The sequence below is a fragment of the Indicator indicator genome, chromosome 2 (genome assembly GCF_027791375.1).
Source record: "Indicator indicator isolate 239-I01 chromosome 2, UM_Iind_1.1, whole genome shotgun sequence".
Lineage (NCBI taxonomy): Eukaryota > Metazoa > Chordata > Aves > Piciformes > Indicatoridae > Indicator > Indicator indicator.
This window is the reverse complement of record NC_072011.1, coordinates 59723037-59741217: the sequence shown is the minus strand read 5'-3', so window position 1 is coordinate 59741217 and position 18181 is coordinate 59723037. Positions and strand designations below refer to the sequence as shown.

Sequence of the window (18181 nt, the reverse complement as noted above, 5' to 3'; positions counted from 1 at the left end):
GGACCTCTAGAAGTCATCTAGTCCAACCCCCTGCAGTGAGCAGGGACATCCTCAACCTGATCCAGAGCCCTGTCGAGCCTCACCTTGAGTATCTCCAGGGATGGGGCCTCAACTACCTCTCTGCCCAACCTGTTCCAGCCACCCTCATTGTAAAGAACTTGTTCCTAACATCCAATCTAAATTTATTCTTCTCTAATTTCAAACCACTCCCCCTCATCCTATCACTCCAGGCCTTTGTAAATAGTCCCTCTCCAGCCTTCTTGCCGGCACCCTTCAGGTACTGGAAGGTCATTATTAGGTCTCCTCAAAGCCTTCTATTCTCCTGGCTGAACAACCCCAGCTCCCATAGCCCTTCCCCGCAGCAGAGGTGCTCCAGTCCCCCAGTCACCCCCATGGCCCTCCTCTGGACCTGCCCCACCAGGTCCATGTCCCACTCATGTTGAGTGCTCCAGAGCTGGATGCAGTACTGCAGGTGAGTTCTTACCAGAGCAGAGCAGAGTGGCAGAATACCTTCTTTGGATCTGCTGGCCACGCTTCTTCAGATGCAGCCCAGGATGCCTTTGGCTTCTGGGCTGCAAGTGCACACTGTCTGCTCCTGTCCAGCTTCTTGTCCACCAGCACCCTCAAGTCCTTTTCCTTAGGGCTGCTTTCTGCCTGTCAAACCAAAATTACACTGTGTTCTTGACCTGCATGCATTGAGCTTCATGTGGTTTGAATTTCGTAAGGGTTGGGTTTGTTTTGTCCCTCAGGAGAACTTATCTCTGCTCACTTCTGTTCTTTCTTTGTAGATGGTTTGCGGGTGATAGGAGTGAAAGTGCCCCAAGCGTCTCCTACAAGATGTGTTCCACAAATCCAGCAAATTGGGTCACCTTTGATGATGAGCCTCCCTTCCAGTCATCTCAGAAATCAGCTGATCATCAGAGTACTTGTAAAGCAAATGGCCTTAAACTCAACCTCTCTAGCGTGCATGAATCTTCAAGTAGGTCGTCTTCTATAGGCAGCACTCCACTCTCATCTCCTATAGTTGACTTCTACTTAAGTCCTGGACCCCCCAGCAACTCTCCACTCACTACACCTACCAGAGACTACCCAAAGCCTGGGATTCACATCCTTTATCCTATCCCTGAATGGCCACCAAATGTTAACCTTCTTCCATCGCCTGGAGTTTGCTCATCCCCAGCCTTGCAGAAACCAAGCAGCTTTGCTTTGAGTGCTTTGCCTGATGACCACCCAGCTAAGGCTTTGGTCTCCAAATCAACTGATGAAGGAAGCCCTAATCCTTCAGGAAGCTGTGAGGAGTCAGGAGAGTTGGCATCAGCACCAGGGCATTTCCCATACTTTCAGGGTGACTGTGCTTTTTCCAGTCCTTTCTGGAAGGCAGGCTGCTCGCTCAGCACATCTCCAGCTGGTGCCAGCACACACAAGAAGGACAAAGTGCTCGACAGGAGCAGCTCCCATCCTAAAGACAAAGAAACTTGCCACGATCAGAAGAGCCTCAACCAGGGCTCCTTCAGCTACATCTGCGAGAGGCTGGAACACCTGCAAGCTGACGGCTGTGCTGCCACCACAGGAAGCTCACCCACCTCCAGCGCTCAGGCGTGGCACAAGCTCTCACCCGCTGTCCCATGCAGCCTCTTCAGGAGCCAGAAAGCAGAGGGGTGGCCCTTCATGCTGAGGATACCTGAAAAGAAGAACATGATGTCGTCTCGCCAGTGGGGCCCCATTTACCTCAGCGTCCTAGCTGGAGGTGTATTGCAGATGTATTATGAAAAGGGCCTGGAGAAACCTTTCAAGGAGTTCCAGCTGCAGCCACACTGTAAGCTGTCTGAACCCAAGCTGGAGAGCTATAATGTCTTGGGAAAGATCCACACCGTGAAGATTGAGTGCGTGTCTTACACAGAGAAGAGGAGGTACCATCCTAAAGTAGAGGTGATCCACGAGGCAGAGGTGGAGCAGATGCTAAAGCTGGGCACCACAGATTACAATGACTTCACCGATTTCCTCCTCACGGTCGAGGAAGAGCTCATGAAACTTCCTGCTCTTCCTAGACAGAAGAGGAATTACGAAGAGCAAGAAATGACTCTGGAAATAGTGGATAACTTTTGGGGGAAGGTCACTAAGGCAGAAGGAAAGCTCGTGGAGAGCGCTGTCATCACACATGTGTACTGCCTGTGCTTTGTGAATGGAAGTGCTGACTGCTTTCTGACCCTGAACGACCTGGAGCTCCAGAAGCGAGACGAGCGTTACTTCGAGAAGGAGGAGGAGGAGAAGAAGTGGATTGAGATCCTTGACTGCCATTTCCACAGCTGTGTCAAAGCACAGGAGTTCCAGCAGTCACGGATCGTTAAGTTCACCCCCCCAGATGCCTGCAGGCTGGAGCTGATGCGTTTCAGGACAGGGTACAAGGGGCAAGACCTTCCCTTTTCTGTGAAGGCGGTGGTGGTGGTTCAGGGAGCGTATGTTGAGCTTCAGGCTTTTCTAAACATGTCCTCAACCACTCCAGCCCCGCCGCGTTTACCCGCCGTCAGATGCTGTGAAAACGTCATGATACGCTTTCCCGTCCCCACGCAGTGGATCAAAGCACTCTGGACCATGAACCTCCAGAGGCAGAAGTCCCTCAAAGCCAAAATGAACAGGAGGACGTGCCTTGGTGCTTCACAGGAGGTGGAATCGGATCCCGTGATACAAGTCTCGGTTGGAACGGCCAAATACGAGAGCGCCTACAGGGCTGTTGTGTGGAAGATAGACAGGCTGCCAGACAAAAACTCAAGTAAATCATTCCTGCTGTCAGAGGAGGAGCCTGGGGGCACCTCTGCTCTGCTTTTATGCTTCTGGGCCTCTACTGGCTTCCACAATGAGGGTTTTCATCTGGGTGGTAGTGTTGATAGAACCTGGAGGAACCTTTTAGGGCAAAGAGAATATAGCCTTATCCCTCCCTCTTTCTCTCTGCCTCCCTCCCTCTCTCTCTCCACCTCCCTCCCTCTCTCTCCCCTTCCCTCTCTCTCCCCTTCCCTCTCTCTCCCCTTCCCTCTCTTTCCCCATCCTCTCTTTCCCCCTTCCTCTCCCTCTTCCTCTCTCTCCCCCTTCCTCTCTCTCTCCCCCTGGTCAAAAAGGACTTGCCCTTGATAACTCCTGTTGAGTGGACCAAATCCTCTTGTTGTCCTGTGTGTGGCACCTGATGTCACTCAAGATGATCTGCTCCATGACTTTCCCTGGTGCTGAGGCCAGACTGATAGGCCTGTAGTTCCCAGGATCATACTTCCAGCCCTTCTTGTAGATGGGCGTCACATTTGGTAACCTCTAGTCCATTGGGACCTCACTAGTTAGCCAGGACTGATGAAAACTGATGGAGAATGGCTTGGTGAGCTCTTCTGCCAGCTCCTTCCACACCCTTAGGTGGATCCCATCTGGTCCTGTAGCTTTGTGTGTGTCTAAGTGGTGTAGCAGGTTGCAAACCATTTCCCATTGAGGCCTTGGGGGCCTCATTCCTTTCCCCTTCCCCATCTACCATCTCAGGGGCCTGGATACCCAGAGAACAACTGTTCTTGCTGCTAGAGACTGAGGCAAATGGAGCACTGAGTACCTCAGCCTTTTCCTCATTCTTTGTCATAATATTTCCTCCTGTGTCCATTAAAAGGTGGAGATTCTCCTTAGCTCTCCTTCTGCTGGGGATATATTTATAGAAACATTTTTTATTACCTTTCTCAGCAGTGGCCAGATGAAGTACAAAAAGATGTGAGTGGCTGCCAAGCAATGGGCAGCAGGGAAGCAGAGGAGACAAAACATTGGCAGATGGGCTAACACAAGGCAGGGAGCCAAGCCAGAACTAAAGCTGGGGGGGATAGAAGTGTTAAAGAGGGGGAAGATAAGGGCAGGCAGTATGGGAGGGGTTGGGAGGACTGGGAAATGAGCAGGGAAGGCAGAGGAGCTGATGGAGAGATGGATGAGAACTACTAGGCAGAAGAAGATTCTTCAGGTCTATAGCTATGGGTGTGCTGCACTCCAGGCTTCAAGGGTTTGTGCTGTGCTGCTGTGACCTATGTGATTTCCATGGGCTTTACAGGACTGACTCTTTGGGTAGCCTTTAGCATTCTTGGCTGTTTAATGTAGGTTTGCTTCTACAAAATCAAGGTGGCAGCTTTAAAGAAGATTGTGAATCTTCCAAAGTCTTTAGTTCCTTGCAGTTCATTCAGTTCAAGACTTGATATGCACAATTAGCTTCAGATTTATACTTGAAAGAACTGCTTTGTGGGTTTTGGGGTTTTTTTTTTGGAATGTTTTTGTGTCATTCTACAGCTTTACATTATCTTCTATCCGATAGCTTAAACTTTTGACATTTGAATAATTCCTCTGGCTGATATCTGCAAAGCTTGAAATGTTCCTGTCTTTATAAAAGCATTTTGGTGGTAATACCTCCTGGTCAAATTTGAAACACTTCTATCAAGTTTTCTGTAAGCAGTTAAGAGTTTAAAAATAGAGCTGTCCCACAGTGGGCTAAATAATCTGCAAGAAGGCAAATCAATAGAAATGTGTCAAATTTCATAATGTGTTTATTGCAGGGAGAAAAATCACAGAATGTTAGGGGTTGGAAGGGACCTTGAAAGATCATCCAGTCCAACCCCCCAGCCAGAGCAGGATCACCAAGAGTAGGTCACACAGGAACATGTCCAGGTGGGTTTTGAATGCCACCAGAGAAGGAGATTCCACAACCTCTCTGGGCAGCCTGTTCAGTCTCTGTCACCCTCACAGTGAAAATGTGAGGAACCTCCTCTGCTCCATCTTGCACCCATTGCCCCTTGTCCTGTCACTGGACATCACTGAGCAGAGCCTGGCTCTGTCCTCCTGACACTGCCCTTCACATCTTTATAAACATGAATGAGGTCACCTCTCAGTCTCCTCCTCTCCAAGCTAAAGAGCCCCAGCTCCCTCAGCCTTTCCTCAGCAGGGAGATGTTCCACTGCCTTCAGCATCTTTGTGGCTCTGTGCTGGACTTTTCCCTGGCCAAGGTTTTTGCTTTCAAAAAGCCTCAAAAAAGGAAAAGGAAGTATTGCCTATGGCTATATTGTAAACTCCATTTATAGACATCAAAAGTGATACCCATCATAGAAGAGTTCATGCTTGTTGATTCTCTAAACCAATTTAGAGAGGGGTTGCAGAGCCTTGAAGCTCTTTCATTGGTGATAATAAAAATTCTAAACTATTGGAATAAACCCTTGGGAGTTTATTCCAAACTATATTGGAATAAACTCCCAAGGGAGGTGGTGGATTCCCCTGCATTAGACAGTTTCAAGGCTGAACCATCTCATTTCAACTATATTCTTACCCTGAAAGGTTGGACTGGATGATCCTTGAGGTCCCTTCCAACCTGGTATTCAGTGAATTCTAAAGTATCTGCTGGATCCTGGTAAAGTGCTTCCTTGGAAGAGTGCTGGCCAAGTGAAGTTGCTGCAAGCTGATGGATAACCCTAGGTTTTTAAAAGCTGCCTGTGCTTATTCAGACATAGAAATGGAGAGTTTGAGCCAGGGTCAGCATTATTTAGCAACAACAAATGGTTGATCCAGTGAAATTCCTGCACATTGTGTCTGTGTTTGTGGCATCACGTAAGGAAATACAGACTGTGTTGTGATTCCAGCACAGTACTGGGGTCAGTCTTTGCACTGAAGAAACTGTCTGCACCTGTATGCCTGTGGAGCTGGGAAGAGACCAGACTTGGAAATAGTCTGTTGCAATCTCCTGCTCTCTGCATTTGTGCCCTGTGGTGTTTGCTGTGACTACACCTCCATCTGTGGGCCACTGTGTAAAGTAACAACTCTTCTGCTGATTGCTTCTCTGTGGGGTTCATCTCCAGTGGTTTGCATGTCTTGTCTCTAGAACAGGAATTGCCTCCTCCTATGAAGACAGAGAGAGTTGGGGCTGTTCAGTCTGGAGAACGTCGTGACCTTCCAGTATCTTAAGGGGGCCTAGGAGAAAGCTGGTGAGGGACTGTTTAGGGTGTCAGGTAATGACAGGGCTAGGGGGAATGGAGCAAAACTAGAAATGGGTAGATTCAGATTGGATGTTAGGAAGAAATTCTTCCCCATGAGGGTGGTGAGACACTGGAACAGGTTGTCCAGGGAGGTGGCAGAAGCCTCACCCCTGGAGGTTTTTAAGGCCAGGCTGGATGTGGTTCTGAGCAACCTGATCTAGTGTGAGGTGTCCCTGCTGAAAATGCTAAATTTGATCTCCAAAAGCCCTTAGATCTACACTGTTTTCCTTCTGCCCTAAATGGATTTCAAAAAGGATGCTACTGCTCCTCAACAAACCCTCTTTTCTCAGATCCTTTGTCAGCCATGGCCCCAGAGGCAGCCAGTGCCATGTTCCTCGCCACGGCACTCTGTGCCATCTTACTCCTGCTGTCTTCTCCAGGACACTTCTCTTGTGGCTGATGTTGTGCAGGCTGCTCTCCCCAGCCCAGCAAAGAGCACCAAGACCAGATCAAGTAAGTGCATTGCCAAGCTGCTCCCTGGGAGCCAAGAGGAGCACAGCTGAGGTGGGTTGTGGTGCCACATCTCACAGCTCTGGAACAGTGTGCTTTCTACGGCCTCCTTCATCACTGCTGCTGCTGTCACCACAACTGTTGCTGGGGTGATGGCAGATTCAAAGACAGAGAGGCCTACCTCAGCAGGGGCTCATTCCCCCATGGCCAGGTAGTCTGAAAGGGGCATTGTGGGCCAAGAGAGTATTAGTACAGGAGAAATGGGCTCCTCGGATCAGCAGCAGATCCTGGACAAGGCTCACAACAGAGGCACACAGCTCTACCTGTCACTGTGTACATGAGTGATGAAGTGCTGTCTCCTCACCCTTGCTTAGTCCTTCTCCATCTTCCTTCTCAAGAGTTTGGCAGGTGGCTGTAGGACTAATTTCTGACTTTGTTCCCTCCTCTATCACAGCATCACAGTATCACAGTACATTAGAGGTTGGAAGGGACCTCATAAGAGATCATCAAGTCCAACCCCCCTGCCAGAGCAGGATCACTTAGGGTAGTCTGCACAGGAATGCATCCAGGTGGGTTTTGAAAGTCTCTAGAGCAGAAGACTCCACAACCCCCCTGGGCACCCTGTTCCAGTGCTCTGTCACCCTCACTGTAAAGAAGTTTCTCCTCATGTTGAGGTGAGATGAAATCTACTATGTTCAAGCTTGAACCTGTGGTTTCTTATTAGTGCACACCACCAAAAAGAGCCTGGCCCCCTCCACTTGACACCCACCCCTCAGATATTTATAGACATTGATCAGATCCCCTCTCAGTCTTCTCAAGACTAAACAGCCCCAGGGATCTCAGTCTCTCTTCACAGGGGAGATGCTCAAGTCCCCTAATCATCCTTGAGGCTCTCCATTGGACTTTCTCCAGCAGGTCTCTGTCTCTCTTGAACTGGGGAGCCCAAAACTGGATACAATATTCCAGGTGTGGTCTCAGCAGGGCAGAATAGAGAGGGAGAAGAACCTCCCTAGACCTGCTGGGTACACTTTTCTTGATGCACCACAGGATACCATTGGGTCTCTTGGCCACAAGGGCACATTGCTGTCCCATGCAGAACTTGCTGCCCACTAGGACTCTAAGGTCTTTCCCCATGGAGCTGCTCTCCAGCAGGCAGCCCCTAGCCTGTACTGGTACCTGTTGTTATTGCAGTAATTAAGTTACTGATGTCATATTTTACCTATCTCTGTATTCTCTTACTGTCCTAAGGCTTTATTGACATGCTGCATGCCCCTGGCATTGCAGTAATTTGCCTAAGAGCTTCTTTGGCTTCCAGATTGGGTATCTTTGTGCTTTAGTGCCTTGAAGGACTCTGTCCTGCAGCATGCTCAGAGGTGTGAGCAAGATGTAGCTCAAATCACAGACAGTGCCTCCTGTTCCACCCTCATACCAGCCTTGCCATGAAGCTGTCTGGGTGAGTCTGACCCTGATTCATGTGGAAGTGAACACAGGGTTAGGCTGTTTCTTAAACAGGAGGTAAGAGTGCTGCTGCTTTAGCTCATGAGTCATGTGCTGGGTGCTGCTTGTCTTGTAACTGTGTGAGGATGGTGAAGTGTGCCTCGACTAGGGGGGATGGGTGGGCTGCAAAGTCTGCAAGGAAGGGTGAAGTTTTCCCATCCAATCTCTCCAGCCTTGTCCTGCTTGGTTTGTTTTCCCTTCCTCTCTGCTGGCTTTGGTGATGAACATTGCTGGGTACCTACTTCTCTGCCTGCTCACCTTAAAGGTACTGTTGTACAGGACATATTTAGGGGAGCTTCCTTCCCAAAACTCGGGAGCTATACACACAGTGTTCCCTACCAGTGCCTTTTATGGATCTGCCCTGGCATTGTATTACTGCTTCCTAGAGTTCCTTGTGAGCAGTATTAGAGCAGCTAGTCCCACGTGGGAAGCAGCTGCTGGCTCTCTGCTGTGATACACATTTCTTTAAAGACACGTGGGAGACTTCATGGCCAGTGTTCAATACTCCTCCGTGGTGCAGGATTCCAGCTGCTGTCTCTGTAGCCTTCTTTTCTGAAAGCCAGTTCAGGTTTTCTCTGAGCATTACAAGTAGCAATGTAAAGAAGCAGCATTTAGGGTAAGGATCCAATGTGATGATGTGCTGCTGGCAGGAAGCCTTCAGAGGATGCTTGTAATGCCACTGACATAGTCTAAAGTGGGGGCTGTAAATGCTGCTGTGCTTCTGTGTTCAGGCCTTTGGGGTCAGCTGAACAGACAGAGGAACCTTTGCAGTCTGCAAACAACTTTTGTTTGTTATTGTTTTTATTGAACATATGAAAAAAGAAGGGGGGGAACCCAGTTGCAGACATCTCCGTATGAAGTAGACTGATCACAGGATGTTAGGGGTTGGAAGGGACCTCTGAAGATCATCGAGTCCAACCCCCCTGCCAGAGCAGGACCAGAGAATCTAGCACAGGTCACACAGGAACACATCCAGATGGTCTTGAAAGTCTCCAGAGAAGGAGACTCTACAACCCCTCTGGGTAGCCTGTTCCAGTGCTCTGTGAGCCTCACAGTGAAGAAGTTCCTCCTCATGTTGAGTGGAACCTCCTCTGCTGTAGTTTATATCCATTGCCTCTTGTCCTATCACAGGCTGCAATGGATCCAAAGGACACTTCCTATTGCTTTCTCTTCTTCCCTCACCTTTTCTTCCAGGAGTCAAATTTTAACTGGGCTGTTGAGTGTAACAGCAAGAAAGAGAGGAGTTCTCACTGGTCATAGAACACCAGGTTGGAAGAGGCCTCAAGGATTCATCTGTCCCAACCTTTCTTAGGAAAAGCACTTTCTAGATAAGATGGCCCAGCACCCCATCCAGATGAAAATTACCAGTTAACACTAATTATAGCATGAGTCAAAAGGAAAAGAAAATGTTAAATGTTTTAGTGAGTGTCATGAAGAGAAACATGAATTTCATGCTCTGGAAACCTTGATTTTTGGGGACCTGTTGACTTTTATGCCAGACTTGGAATGAAATCTGGAGGATGGCTTAATGAATTAGACTTTGTTCTAGTGAAGTCAGAGATGTGTGACACAGCTATGCCCATCCAGCTGCTCAGACATAAATTCCCTCCTAAAATCAGAACTGACTTGGGCAGGCTGTGAGCCAGGCTGCAGGCAAAAGCTGCTGCACAGCCCAGAGGATGCACCCAGCCCACAGCTCCCAAGAGCTACAGAAGGATAACTTGGAAAATTTATTTTTGCCTTAAGAAATACTTGTGAGCCTCTGGCTGTGGAGTGTCACAGCAGTTTTTTCCTGTGGGATAGATAAAGCTCAGTGTCTGTTAACTTGATTTCTTTTATTCTGACCCAGAAGTGATTCCTGCCAAACAGAAAATCAGTGGGAGGGTTTTGGCTTAATTCTGAGATGTTCTTCCATGAAATGGATGAAAAAAAAAAATCTACTGTCAGTCTTTTCTCTGCTTTATCAGCCTGCAGGCAAATTGTAGCTGTCTGTGCTGAGGTATAAAATCTGGAGAGGTAGAGAAAAGCAGAATTACTGCCTTGAAAAATTTGGAGAGACAGCTGTGACGTAAAGAATTGCTTTAATTATGATATCTTATATTGCTTTCATGCAATAAGTGAGCCTGCTTTAATTATGATATCATATTGCTTTCATGCATAAGTGAGCCTGCTGACCACGGTTTCTTTGGAAAGCAGGCATTGCACCCTTGGATTCAAGCAATTTAGAATGTGCTCCACTCTATGGGCAGTACTTCATGGCGCTGGCTCAGCTTTATAACATGAAAGTTACTTTAATGAAATACTTTTTTTGGGAAGAAATGAGGTTTGTTATTTTCTCCCCATAACAAACCAATCTAGAAAGGGAGTCCCAGTAGCCCCCACCTTAACAAATCAAGCTAGAAAGGGAGTCCCAGTAACCTTCCTCTCAACAAACCAAGCTAGAAAGGGAGTCCCAGTAGCCCTTACCCTGGCAGCTGTGATATATCTTGTCTGAGCAGCACCCTAAGCTGTGACTTTATCATCTTGCCTAGACACACTGTAATAAATGATGTCACACAAGATAGCTCCAGTACTTTCTAGTAACATTTCTACATCAGAGAGCTTTGGAAAGGGTGATTGTTGGACACAGAGCAGCACCTCTGCCTTAGCTAAGTTGAGGCCTTCCAGTTTTTTATTTTCCTGAGAGTGAGAAACTTATTTTTAAGGGAAAACTGACATTCTTCCCTAATAGTCAGAATCTAGCAACCAGTCCTTCAGTTTGTGATGCTATTCTCTCAATTGGAAGCTGGAAGGATCTGGTAAATATTGTGTAAATTTATTTGTAAAGCTACCAATAATTGTAAAGAGTGTGCTGAAGCAGAAACCAAAAAAAGAGTAAGGGGCCACCTGATGCCCAAGTAGCAAAAGATGATAAATAGAATAATCTTGTATTGAAGAAAAGCCAGAGCTGTGCTCTCTTAGGAACATAGAATGGTCTGTGTTGGAAGGGACCTCCAAAGGTCATCTAATCCAACGCCCACTGCAGTTAGCAGGGACATCCTCAACTAGGTCAGGTTGCCCAGGGCAACCTGTTCCAGTGTTCCACTACCCTCATAGTAAATAATTTGTTCTAACACCCAATCTCGATCTGCTCTTCTCTAGTTTGAAGCCATTACTCCTCATCCTATCGCTGCAGTCCTTTGTAAACAGTCTCTCTCCAGCCTTCTTGCAGGCCCCCTTCAGGTACTGAAGATCTTCCAGAGCCTCCTCTCCCGGCTGAACACCCCCAGCTCCCTTAGCCTGTCCTCGTAGCAGAGGTGCTCCAAGCCCCTGATCATTTTTGTGGCCCTCCTCAGGACCTGTTCCATCAGGTCTATGTCCTTCCTATTTTGAAGGCTCCAGACCTGGACACGGACCTCTTGCCAGCAGATGGTTCTGTAGAGAAAGAAAAGGTAAGTAACTGATGGTGGTTTCTTTTTGTTTCTTTTGCAAGGTTCAGATCATCCACACAGCCTGTCTTACAAACTGGAACTGGGATCAGACCAGGAAATACCATCAGACTGGTATCCATTTGCTACTGTCCAGTTTGTGGTCCATGACACCTGTGCCTCAGGAACAGAAGTCAAGTCACTGGGCATAGAGAGTGATCTGCAGCCCCAGAAGCATGTGGTTCAGAAAGCTTTTTACAGCTGTCAGGTATTTTCTGGCTGTTTTCAGTGTTTGTTTGGTTTGTGTTGGGTTTTTTTGTTTGTTTTTTTCCTCCTTCTACCCCATTCCCCTATACAGGATTTGCTTTGTGTTCTGAACATATCTTTATGTATTTGTTACGGTGTGAGCCTGGGTGCCTTTAAAAACCATAAAGCTGAGGGACAGAGAGTCCAGCCCAGTGGGTGGGCACAGGAAATTGTGTTATTTCATTCCCAGAATGCCTTCATCCAGCCTTTATAAAGGGACAGCACAAGCTGCTTCTGTCCTTTGCCTCTCCCTGCTCCCCTCCTGACTCAGCTCCCTTATCTCCTGTTTGCTATGGGGGAGGGTTTTGGCCTTCAGCACCTTGCTGGCAGCCTGGGCAAAGCTGAATTTCTAGCTGCCTCCTTTTGGGCCTGGTGTAGGAGGGATGGGCAGTAGCAGGAAAGTAAGTGGTGGGGGCATTTGAGGCCTGGATTTGTTGGCCTGATTTACAGGGAGGTTTGTGTGAAGCTTTGGCCTAAGGAGGTTCTTGGAGAACCATGGCCAAGGTGGACTATGGATTTTTGTGTATTTTATATGCTTTTGTACTGTTTTATGGAGTTAGGAATAACGTTTCCATCTAAACTTTCTAATTCTATCCAATCCAGCATGGAGGGTTTTTCTTTGACCCCTTTGGGAAGAGGTAAAAGATCATCTGTCTCACTCAAAACTAAGACAGTATTTGTGCTAATTACTTTTTTTTTTTTCCCAAAAAGAATAAATAATATAATAATTCCTTGGCTGACAAAAGATGATGCTGAAAAACACAACTGCAAAGGCAGCCTTGTTTGTTTTTCCCTTTTTTTTTTGACTCAGGTTGAGGTATTTCTGGGAGCAGAGGGTTCTGAGCATGTTGGGTCTGGGAATGTTTTTATCCTGTGACAAAGCCCTTGATGCAGCTGCACTCTCAGTGCCAAGATATTTGTTAATTCTACCTGGGTTTTGTTTGTTTGTTTTTCCTTTGTTTTCTAACTACAGGTTGAAATTGAAAAGAAATGGATTAGGCTTGACGGAGAAGATCCAGACAGGGCTGGCAACTGCCTAATGCAGTAGAAGAGGACAGGAGGCACCATCCTGGGATATGAGGAGGAATCAATTTACACAGGAAATTCTATTGTAAGAAGCAGCACAGTGACCTAGTTTAGAATAAAAATGGTCACTGAATTTGTCTTTTTTTTTTTCCCCCAGTGCTTTTGGGTTTGATTCTGCCAATCAGTACTTGTTTGCCTGGCCTGTGTTCAAGTAAACTTCCTGTCATGGGAAGCAAGGTCTCCTTGTAAAGGTTTGCAGGATGTGAGCACTTAATTGACAGATTGTAAAATTTCTGTTTCTGTTGTGTGTCTATGACTTGGGAATGATCTCATACTCCATAGTGAAACCTAATGGCACTACTCAGAGTTCCTGGCAGTTGGACATATAATACTCAGCAACCCATCTGGATGCATTCCTGTGGGATCTGGTATAGGTGATCCCACTCTGGCAGGGGAGGGTTGGACTGGATGAGCTTTGGAGGTCCCTTCTAGCCCCTGGCATTCTGTAGTTCTGTGGTTCAGCAATCAAACTGCCAGAGTGCTTCTATGCAGACCAGCATCAATGCAAGGGCCAGCAGAACCAAGTGCATCTGTTAGTGGTGTTTGAAAACTGAGCAGGACATAAGAGTATTCTCAACAAGAGCCTCAATTAATGAGCTGGAAACTGAGTGATTTAATTGGTCAAATGGGACAATTCCTCTGCAATAATAATATTCTCTGCAATGTTTTTCTGTTGCTGTGAGTGTTTCCTCCTCAGCACTTTATAGATTCACTCCAAGTACTCTCTTGGGCAAAAAATCCATATGGCAGATGTGGTTGCAATTTCTCTGCCAGCATCAGACAAATCTTTTTCACTACTGCAGCAAGTGAGACTAGAGGCAGATCCTCAGCAAGCTTCAATCAGTCCAGACCCATTTCATTTGCTGAAGCTTTGAGGATTTACACCAGCAGGGGGTTTTCCCCACAAGCAGAAGAAATGGCTGGTTGCTGCCATTTGCTCTGGCAGGTTTTGGTTTGGAAACTTCAAGAGCTGTTGCTTTTGAGTGACTTGTGAGACAGTCTTTCTATGCATGGGAAGGGAGAGATTTTTCAGGCTGCTGGTTCTAAAGGTGTTTTCTGTGGAAAATGATGCAGGAATGGACTATGGGAGGGAGAAGTGAAGCTGTGATGCTTCATCAGGCAGCTGACTGAGCTGCCTATCAATGTGTTAGTCCTGTTTTCAACAACCTATTGGCACTTAGAATTACAGAAACATAGCATTGTTAGGGTTGGAAGGGACCTCAAGGATCATCTAGTTCCAACCTCCCTGCTATGGGCAGGGACACCTCACACTACATCAGGTTGCTAAGAGCCTCATCCAGCCTGGCCTTAAAAACCTCCAGGGATGAGGCTTCTACCACCTCTCTTGGGCAACCTGTTCCAGTGTCTCACCCTTATGTTGTCCTACCAACAGACATCAGAGTGGTTGAACTCTCCCATGAGGACAATGGCTTGTGAATGCAAGCTGCACCTATCTGTTTATAGAGGGTCTTCTTGGTCAGGTGGCCTGTAGCAGCCCCCCCCCCCCCCCCCCCAGGATGCTGTCACTTTCCCTTGCCTTCCCTTCAATCCTCACCCCTAAGCTGTCACCTCTTCTTCTATCCCCAGGTGGAGCTCCATGGACTCCAGTTGGTCTTTGCTGTAGAGGGCCACATCCCCTCCCCTTCTTCCCTGTCTTTCCTAAGGAGCTTGCACCCATCTAAGGCCACACTCCAGTCAAGGGAGCCATCCCACCATGTCTCAGCAATGCCAATGACATCAGAGCCCTGCAGGCATGCCCACATCTGTAGCTCTTCCTGTTCCCCATGCTCCATGCATTAGCATAGAGGCATTTAAGTTGAGGCTCCACTGAAGTTGGTTTACTGACGGGGGGGAGGGTTTCCTGATCCTGCTCTTCAGGTGCTCCCTGCAGTCCATCTCCAGGCCCAGGGTGACTGTTAGTGTCATCAGCTTTGATGTGGGATGGCTTGAGCACCCCTCCCCCCAGCAGCTCTAGTTTAAAGCCCTCCTCACTAGATGGAAAGCTTGTGGCCAAGGATGATCTTCCCCTTCTCTGAAAGATGGACCCCACCAGCCCCCAGCAGACCAGATCTCTGAAAGTAAGCTTTGTGGCTTAGATAGCCAAAGCCCTGCCCAGGACACCACTCCCTCAACCCTTTGTTCATTTTCTTCTATTCTGTCAGCCCTTTCAAACCCTAAATCCTTCACCACTGCTCCCAGTGCTTTGTAAGCCCTCTTGACGTTCTTTAGGTTGCTCACTGCTGTGTTGTTGCTGCCCAGATGAAACAGCAGCAGTGGATAATACTCAGTGGGACCTACAAGGTCTGGCAACCTGTGTTGCATCCCTGATGGGAGCCCGTGGTAAGCAGCTCACCTCTCTAGCTTGCTGGTAGGACACAAATGGGTGCCTCTGTGCCTTTCAGAAGAGGTCACTCTGCTCTTCCCTGCTCCTTTTTTCTTGGTGGCTGTAGTAGTTCTCTGGCAGGGAGCTGCTCTGGCTGGGCCTGTGAGCCTACCAGATGCAGGCTGCTTGCCCTGCTCTGTCTGCAGAGCCTTGCATCTCTTCTACAAGGTCACCTCAGGTTTTGATGGAAAGTTCTTTGTCCTGCTAATTCTAAACCTTGCAATTTGCCATTCCTCACCATTGCTGCCTTTCCTTGTTTCTGGGTGTGCTGGTTGGGGGGGGGTGGGATCAGCAGCTTTTTTTTCTTTTTTTATGCTGCTTGCTTTTTTTCTTTGCACCTTCCAGATTCTGTATTCATTGCCCAAAAGCACACCTGGAAAAAAAAATCTTTTCATGCTTTGCTTTTATTTTACCTGATGAACCTTCTTAGCTGCAATATTGGTATCCACACCTCCTATTTCACTTTGATTTGTCTTTTTTTTTGGGGGTGGGGTGGGGGGGTGACTAAAGACAGCAACTAACTGCTGCAGGTAGTAGTTCATAGCTATGTGGGGTTTTTTTTTTAATTACTCTGAAGCAGTGCTGTTATTCTTAATGGAAAATAAGAATTTTTATGTGGGCCTTTGGTCACTTTAGGATTGTAAAGACATCACACCAATAATCTTGTAATTAACATTTTGTAGACTGCATATTGATTACCAATAAATAAATAAATTTGTATTTCAAACTAGCAGTTTCTTCTCCCCCTCAGGGGAAATATGTCCAGCTTGGTTTACCCCTTGGTGTAACTGACTGATCAACTATCAGCTCACCTAGGAGGCCTGGTAGACAGTAAGTTATCCATGGGACAGCAATGTGCCCTTGTGGCCAAGAAGGCCAGTGGTATCCTGGGGTGCATCAGGAAAAGTGTGTCCAGCAGGTCTAGGGAGGTTCTCCTCCTCCTCTCCTCTGCCCTGTGAGATCACACCTGGAATACTGTGTCCAGTTTGGGGCTCCCCAGTTCAAGAGAGACAGGGATCTGCTGGAGAGAGTCCAATGAAGAGCTTCGAGGATGATGAAGGGACTGGAACCTCTCTCCTATGAAGAGAGACTGAGAGACGTGGGACTGTTTCATCTGGAGAAGAGAAGGCTGAGAGGGGATCTTATTAATATCTATAAATATCTGAGGGGTGGGTGTCAGGAGGAGGGGGACAAACTCTTTTCAGTGGCACCTGGTAACAGGACAAGGAATAATAGATAAAAGCTCCTCAACATGAGGAGAGACTTTCTTACCGTGAGGTGACGGAGAACTGGAACAGGCTTCCCAGAGAGGTTGTGGAGTCTCCTTTTCTGGAGACTTTCAAAGCCAACCTGGATGTGTTCCTGTGTAGCCTGCCCTATGTGATCCTGCTTTGGCAGAAGGTCGCTGGAGGTCCCTCCCAACCCCTACCATTGTGTGATTCTGTGATTAGAGGGAGCAGTTCTGCTCTCTGTGGAGGGAGGGACATCACTCCTCATCTTAGATAAAGCCAGTTGCAGAAAGCATTAATGATCCTTTATGGCAGACCCTTTTCCTGCCTTATTTGCATAACAATAGTAAGCCAAAGAATCCTGTAGCCTTGCTTCTCTTGCAGTGTAGTGACAACTGATGAAGCTTTTAATGAATTTCAGTGCCTGTCCTTGGAATGAGCTGTTAGTAGGGAAACAGTGAAAGCTCTATGGAGAAATACGGGAATAAGGCAGAGGTTAGTGGGGCAACATTCAAAGAATGGGCTTAAATTACATCAAATAACCTTTTCACTTGCCTTGTGCTGCTGTCTCTGTAGCAAAGCAGGCAGCTGGTGTGCCAGGCTGGGAAATACAGTTCAGCTCCATTTTCATTGGTGAGCACCTGCAAATGGAAGGCAGGTGTCTTGTTAGATAGTCCCCTGCCAGGGCTTAAACAATCTGCCATGTTTAAAAGTATCAGTGAACAAAATGACTCAGGTACCTGAAAAAAGGAAGATGGTAAATTGCCAGAATACAACTAAAAAGCATCAAAATAGCTGGGGGGTTGGGGGGGGACAGTTTCTTAGTGTGTGCTGTGCCTAGTAGGTGCTAGTTTATAGCTCTGTTCTTTCCTCAGTAAAAACAGCCAGCAATTTTTCACAGTAACAAGCAGAAGAGGTTTTAAGTGATCCTCACACTCCCTGCTGAAGCCTTACTGATAGAAATAAAAGAATAAGCTTTGTCGTTCCATGAAGCTCAAAGTGATGAGGTCCTTCCACTTGGGGGTAGGTCCAGGTCAGCATCATTGCATTGTGATGGTGGCTTTGGTTTAATAACTCCCATTTCCATGGTCAGCAATAAAGTTCTGAGGGGGGGGGGGGGGGGGGGAAGAAATGGGAGCAGAAGTGATCCATGATGAGTGCAAGGTAAGTGGAGACAAGAGGAAAGAGGTAGGAAGTGAGCAGAGAGCTTGTTTGCAAGGCTGTCCTGAGGCAGCCCTGGGCAGCAAAGATTCATGCTAAGATTCAAACATTTCCCTTGGAGTAAATTAGGATGAATTGAAACCAAACAGCTGATGAGTTGGGTTTATTATATCCATTGAAAACTCTTGGGTCACTTGCACCTTAAAGATGCTTAGTTTGACTGGAGCAGAGGGAAAATGGAAATAAAAAGGAGAGCTAAAAATGGAGAGAGGGAGAGAAGAAGAGAGAGAGTGTGATAAAAAGTAAGAGTGAGATAAAAAAAGATCCAGTGATGTCTCATGAGCATAGTCCAAGGTGTTCAAAGGTGAAGGAGCTAGCCACAAATTCCTTTGGACTATGAAGGAGTTGCAAGGAGCCTGTGAGAACTGAAGAGAGAATTCAGTTCTGCTACTTTCATTGGTGCTGCCAGAGCATGACATATTCTGTTCCTGATCTCTTGCAGGGATGGATAGAGCACAAGTGAATTATTGCAGGTTAAGGGGCAAGAATGGAATTCCTTAGGGCTAAGAAGGAGTTGCAAGGAACCTGCAAGAATAGACAGGGGACTTCATGCTACCACTTACCGTGTTGGAGCTG

General features: G+C 47.3%; 1 protein-coding gene across 1 annotated transcript; it reads left to right on the top strand.

The window, feature by feature from the left end:
- Positions 1 to 822: 822 nt before the first annotated feature.
- On the top strand, positions 823 to 12734 carry STON1 (stonin 1). The gene is made up of 3 exons (XM_054399100.1): positions 823 to 2770; positions 11446 to 11648; positions 12660 to 12734. The coding sequence occupies exons 1-3, from the start codon at positions 838 to 840 to the stop codon at positions 12732 to 12734; spliced, it is 2211 nt and encodes a 736-aa protein (XP_054255075.1). The 5' UTR covers positions 823 to 837.
- The last annotated feature ends 5447 nt before the right edge of the window (positions 12735 to 18181 follow it).

Excerpts from the sequence above, each read along its gene's own strand:
- STON1 (XM_054399100.1), top strand. The coding sequence starts at position 838 with ATGTGTTCCACAAATCCAGCAAATTGGGTCACCTTTGATGATGAGCCT. Across the intron at positions 2,771-11,445 it reads GCTGCCAGACAAAAACTCAA|GTTCAGATCATCCACACAGC; the intron begins GTAAATCATTCC and ends TTCTTTTGCAAG. Across the intron at positions 11,649-12,659 it reads AAGCTTTTTACAGCTGTCAG|GTTGAAATTGAAAAGAAATG; the intron begins GTATTTTCTGGC and ends TTCTAACTACAG.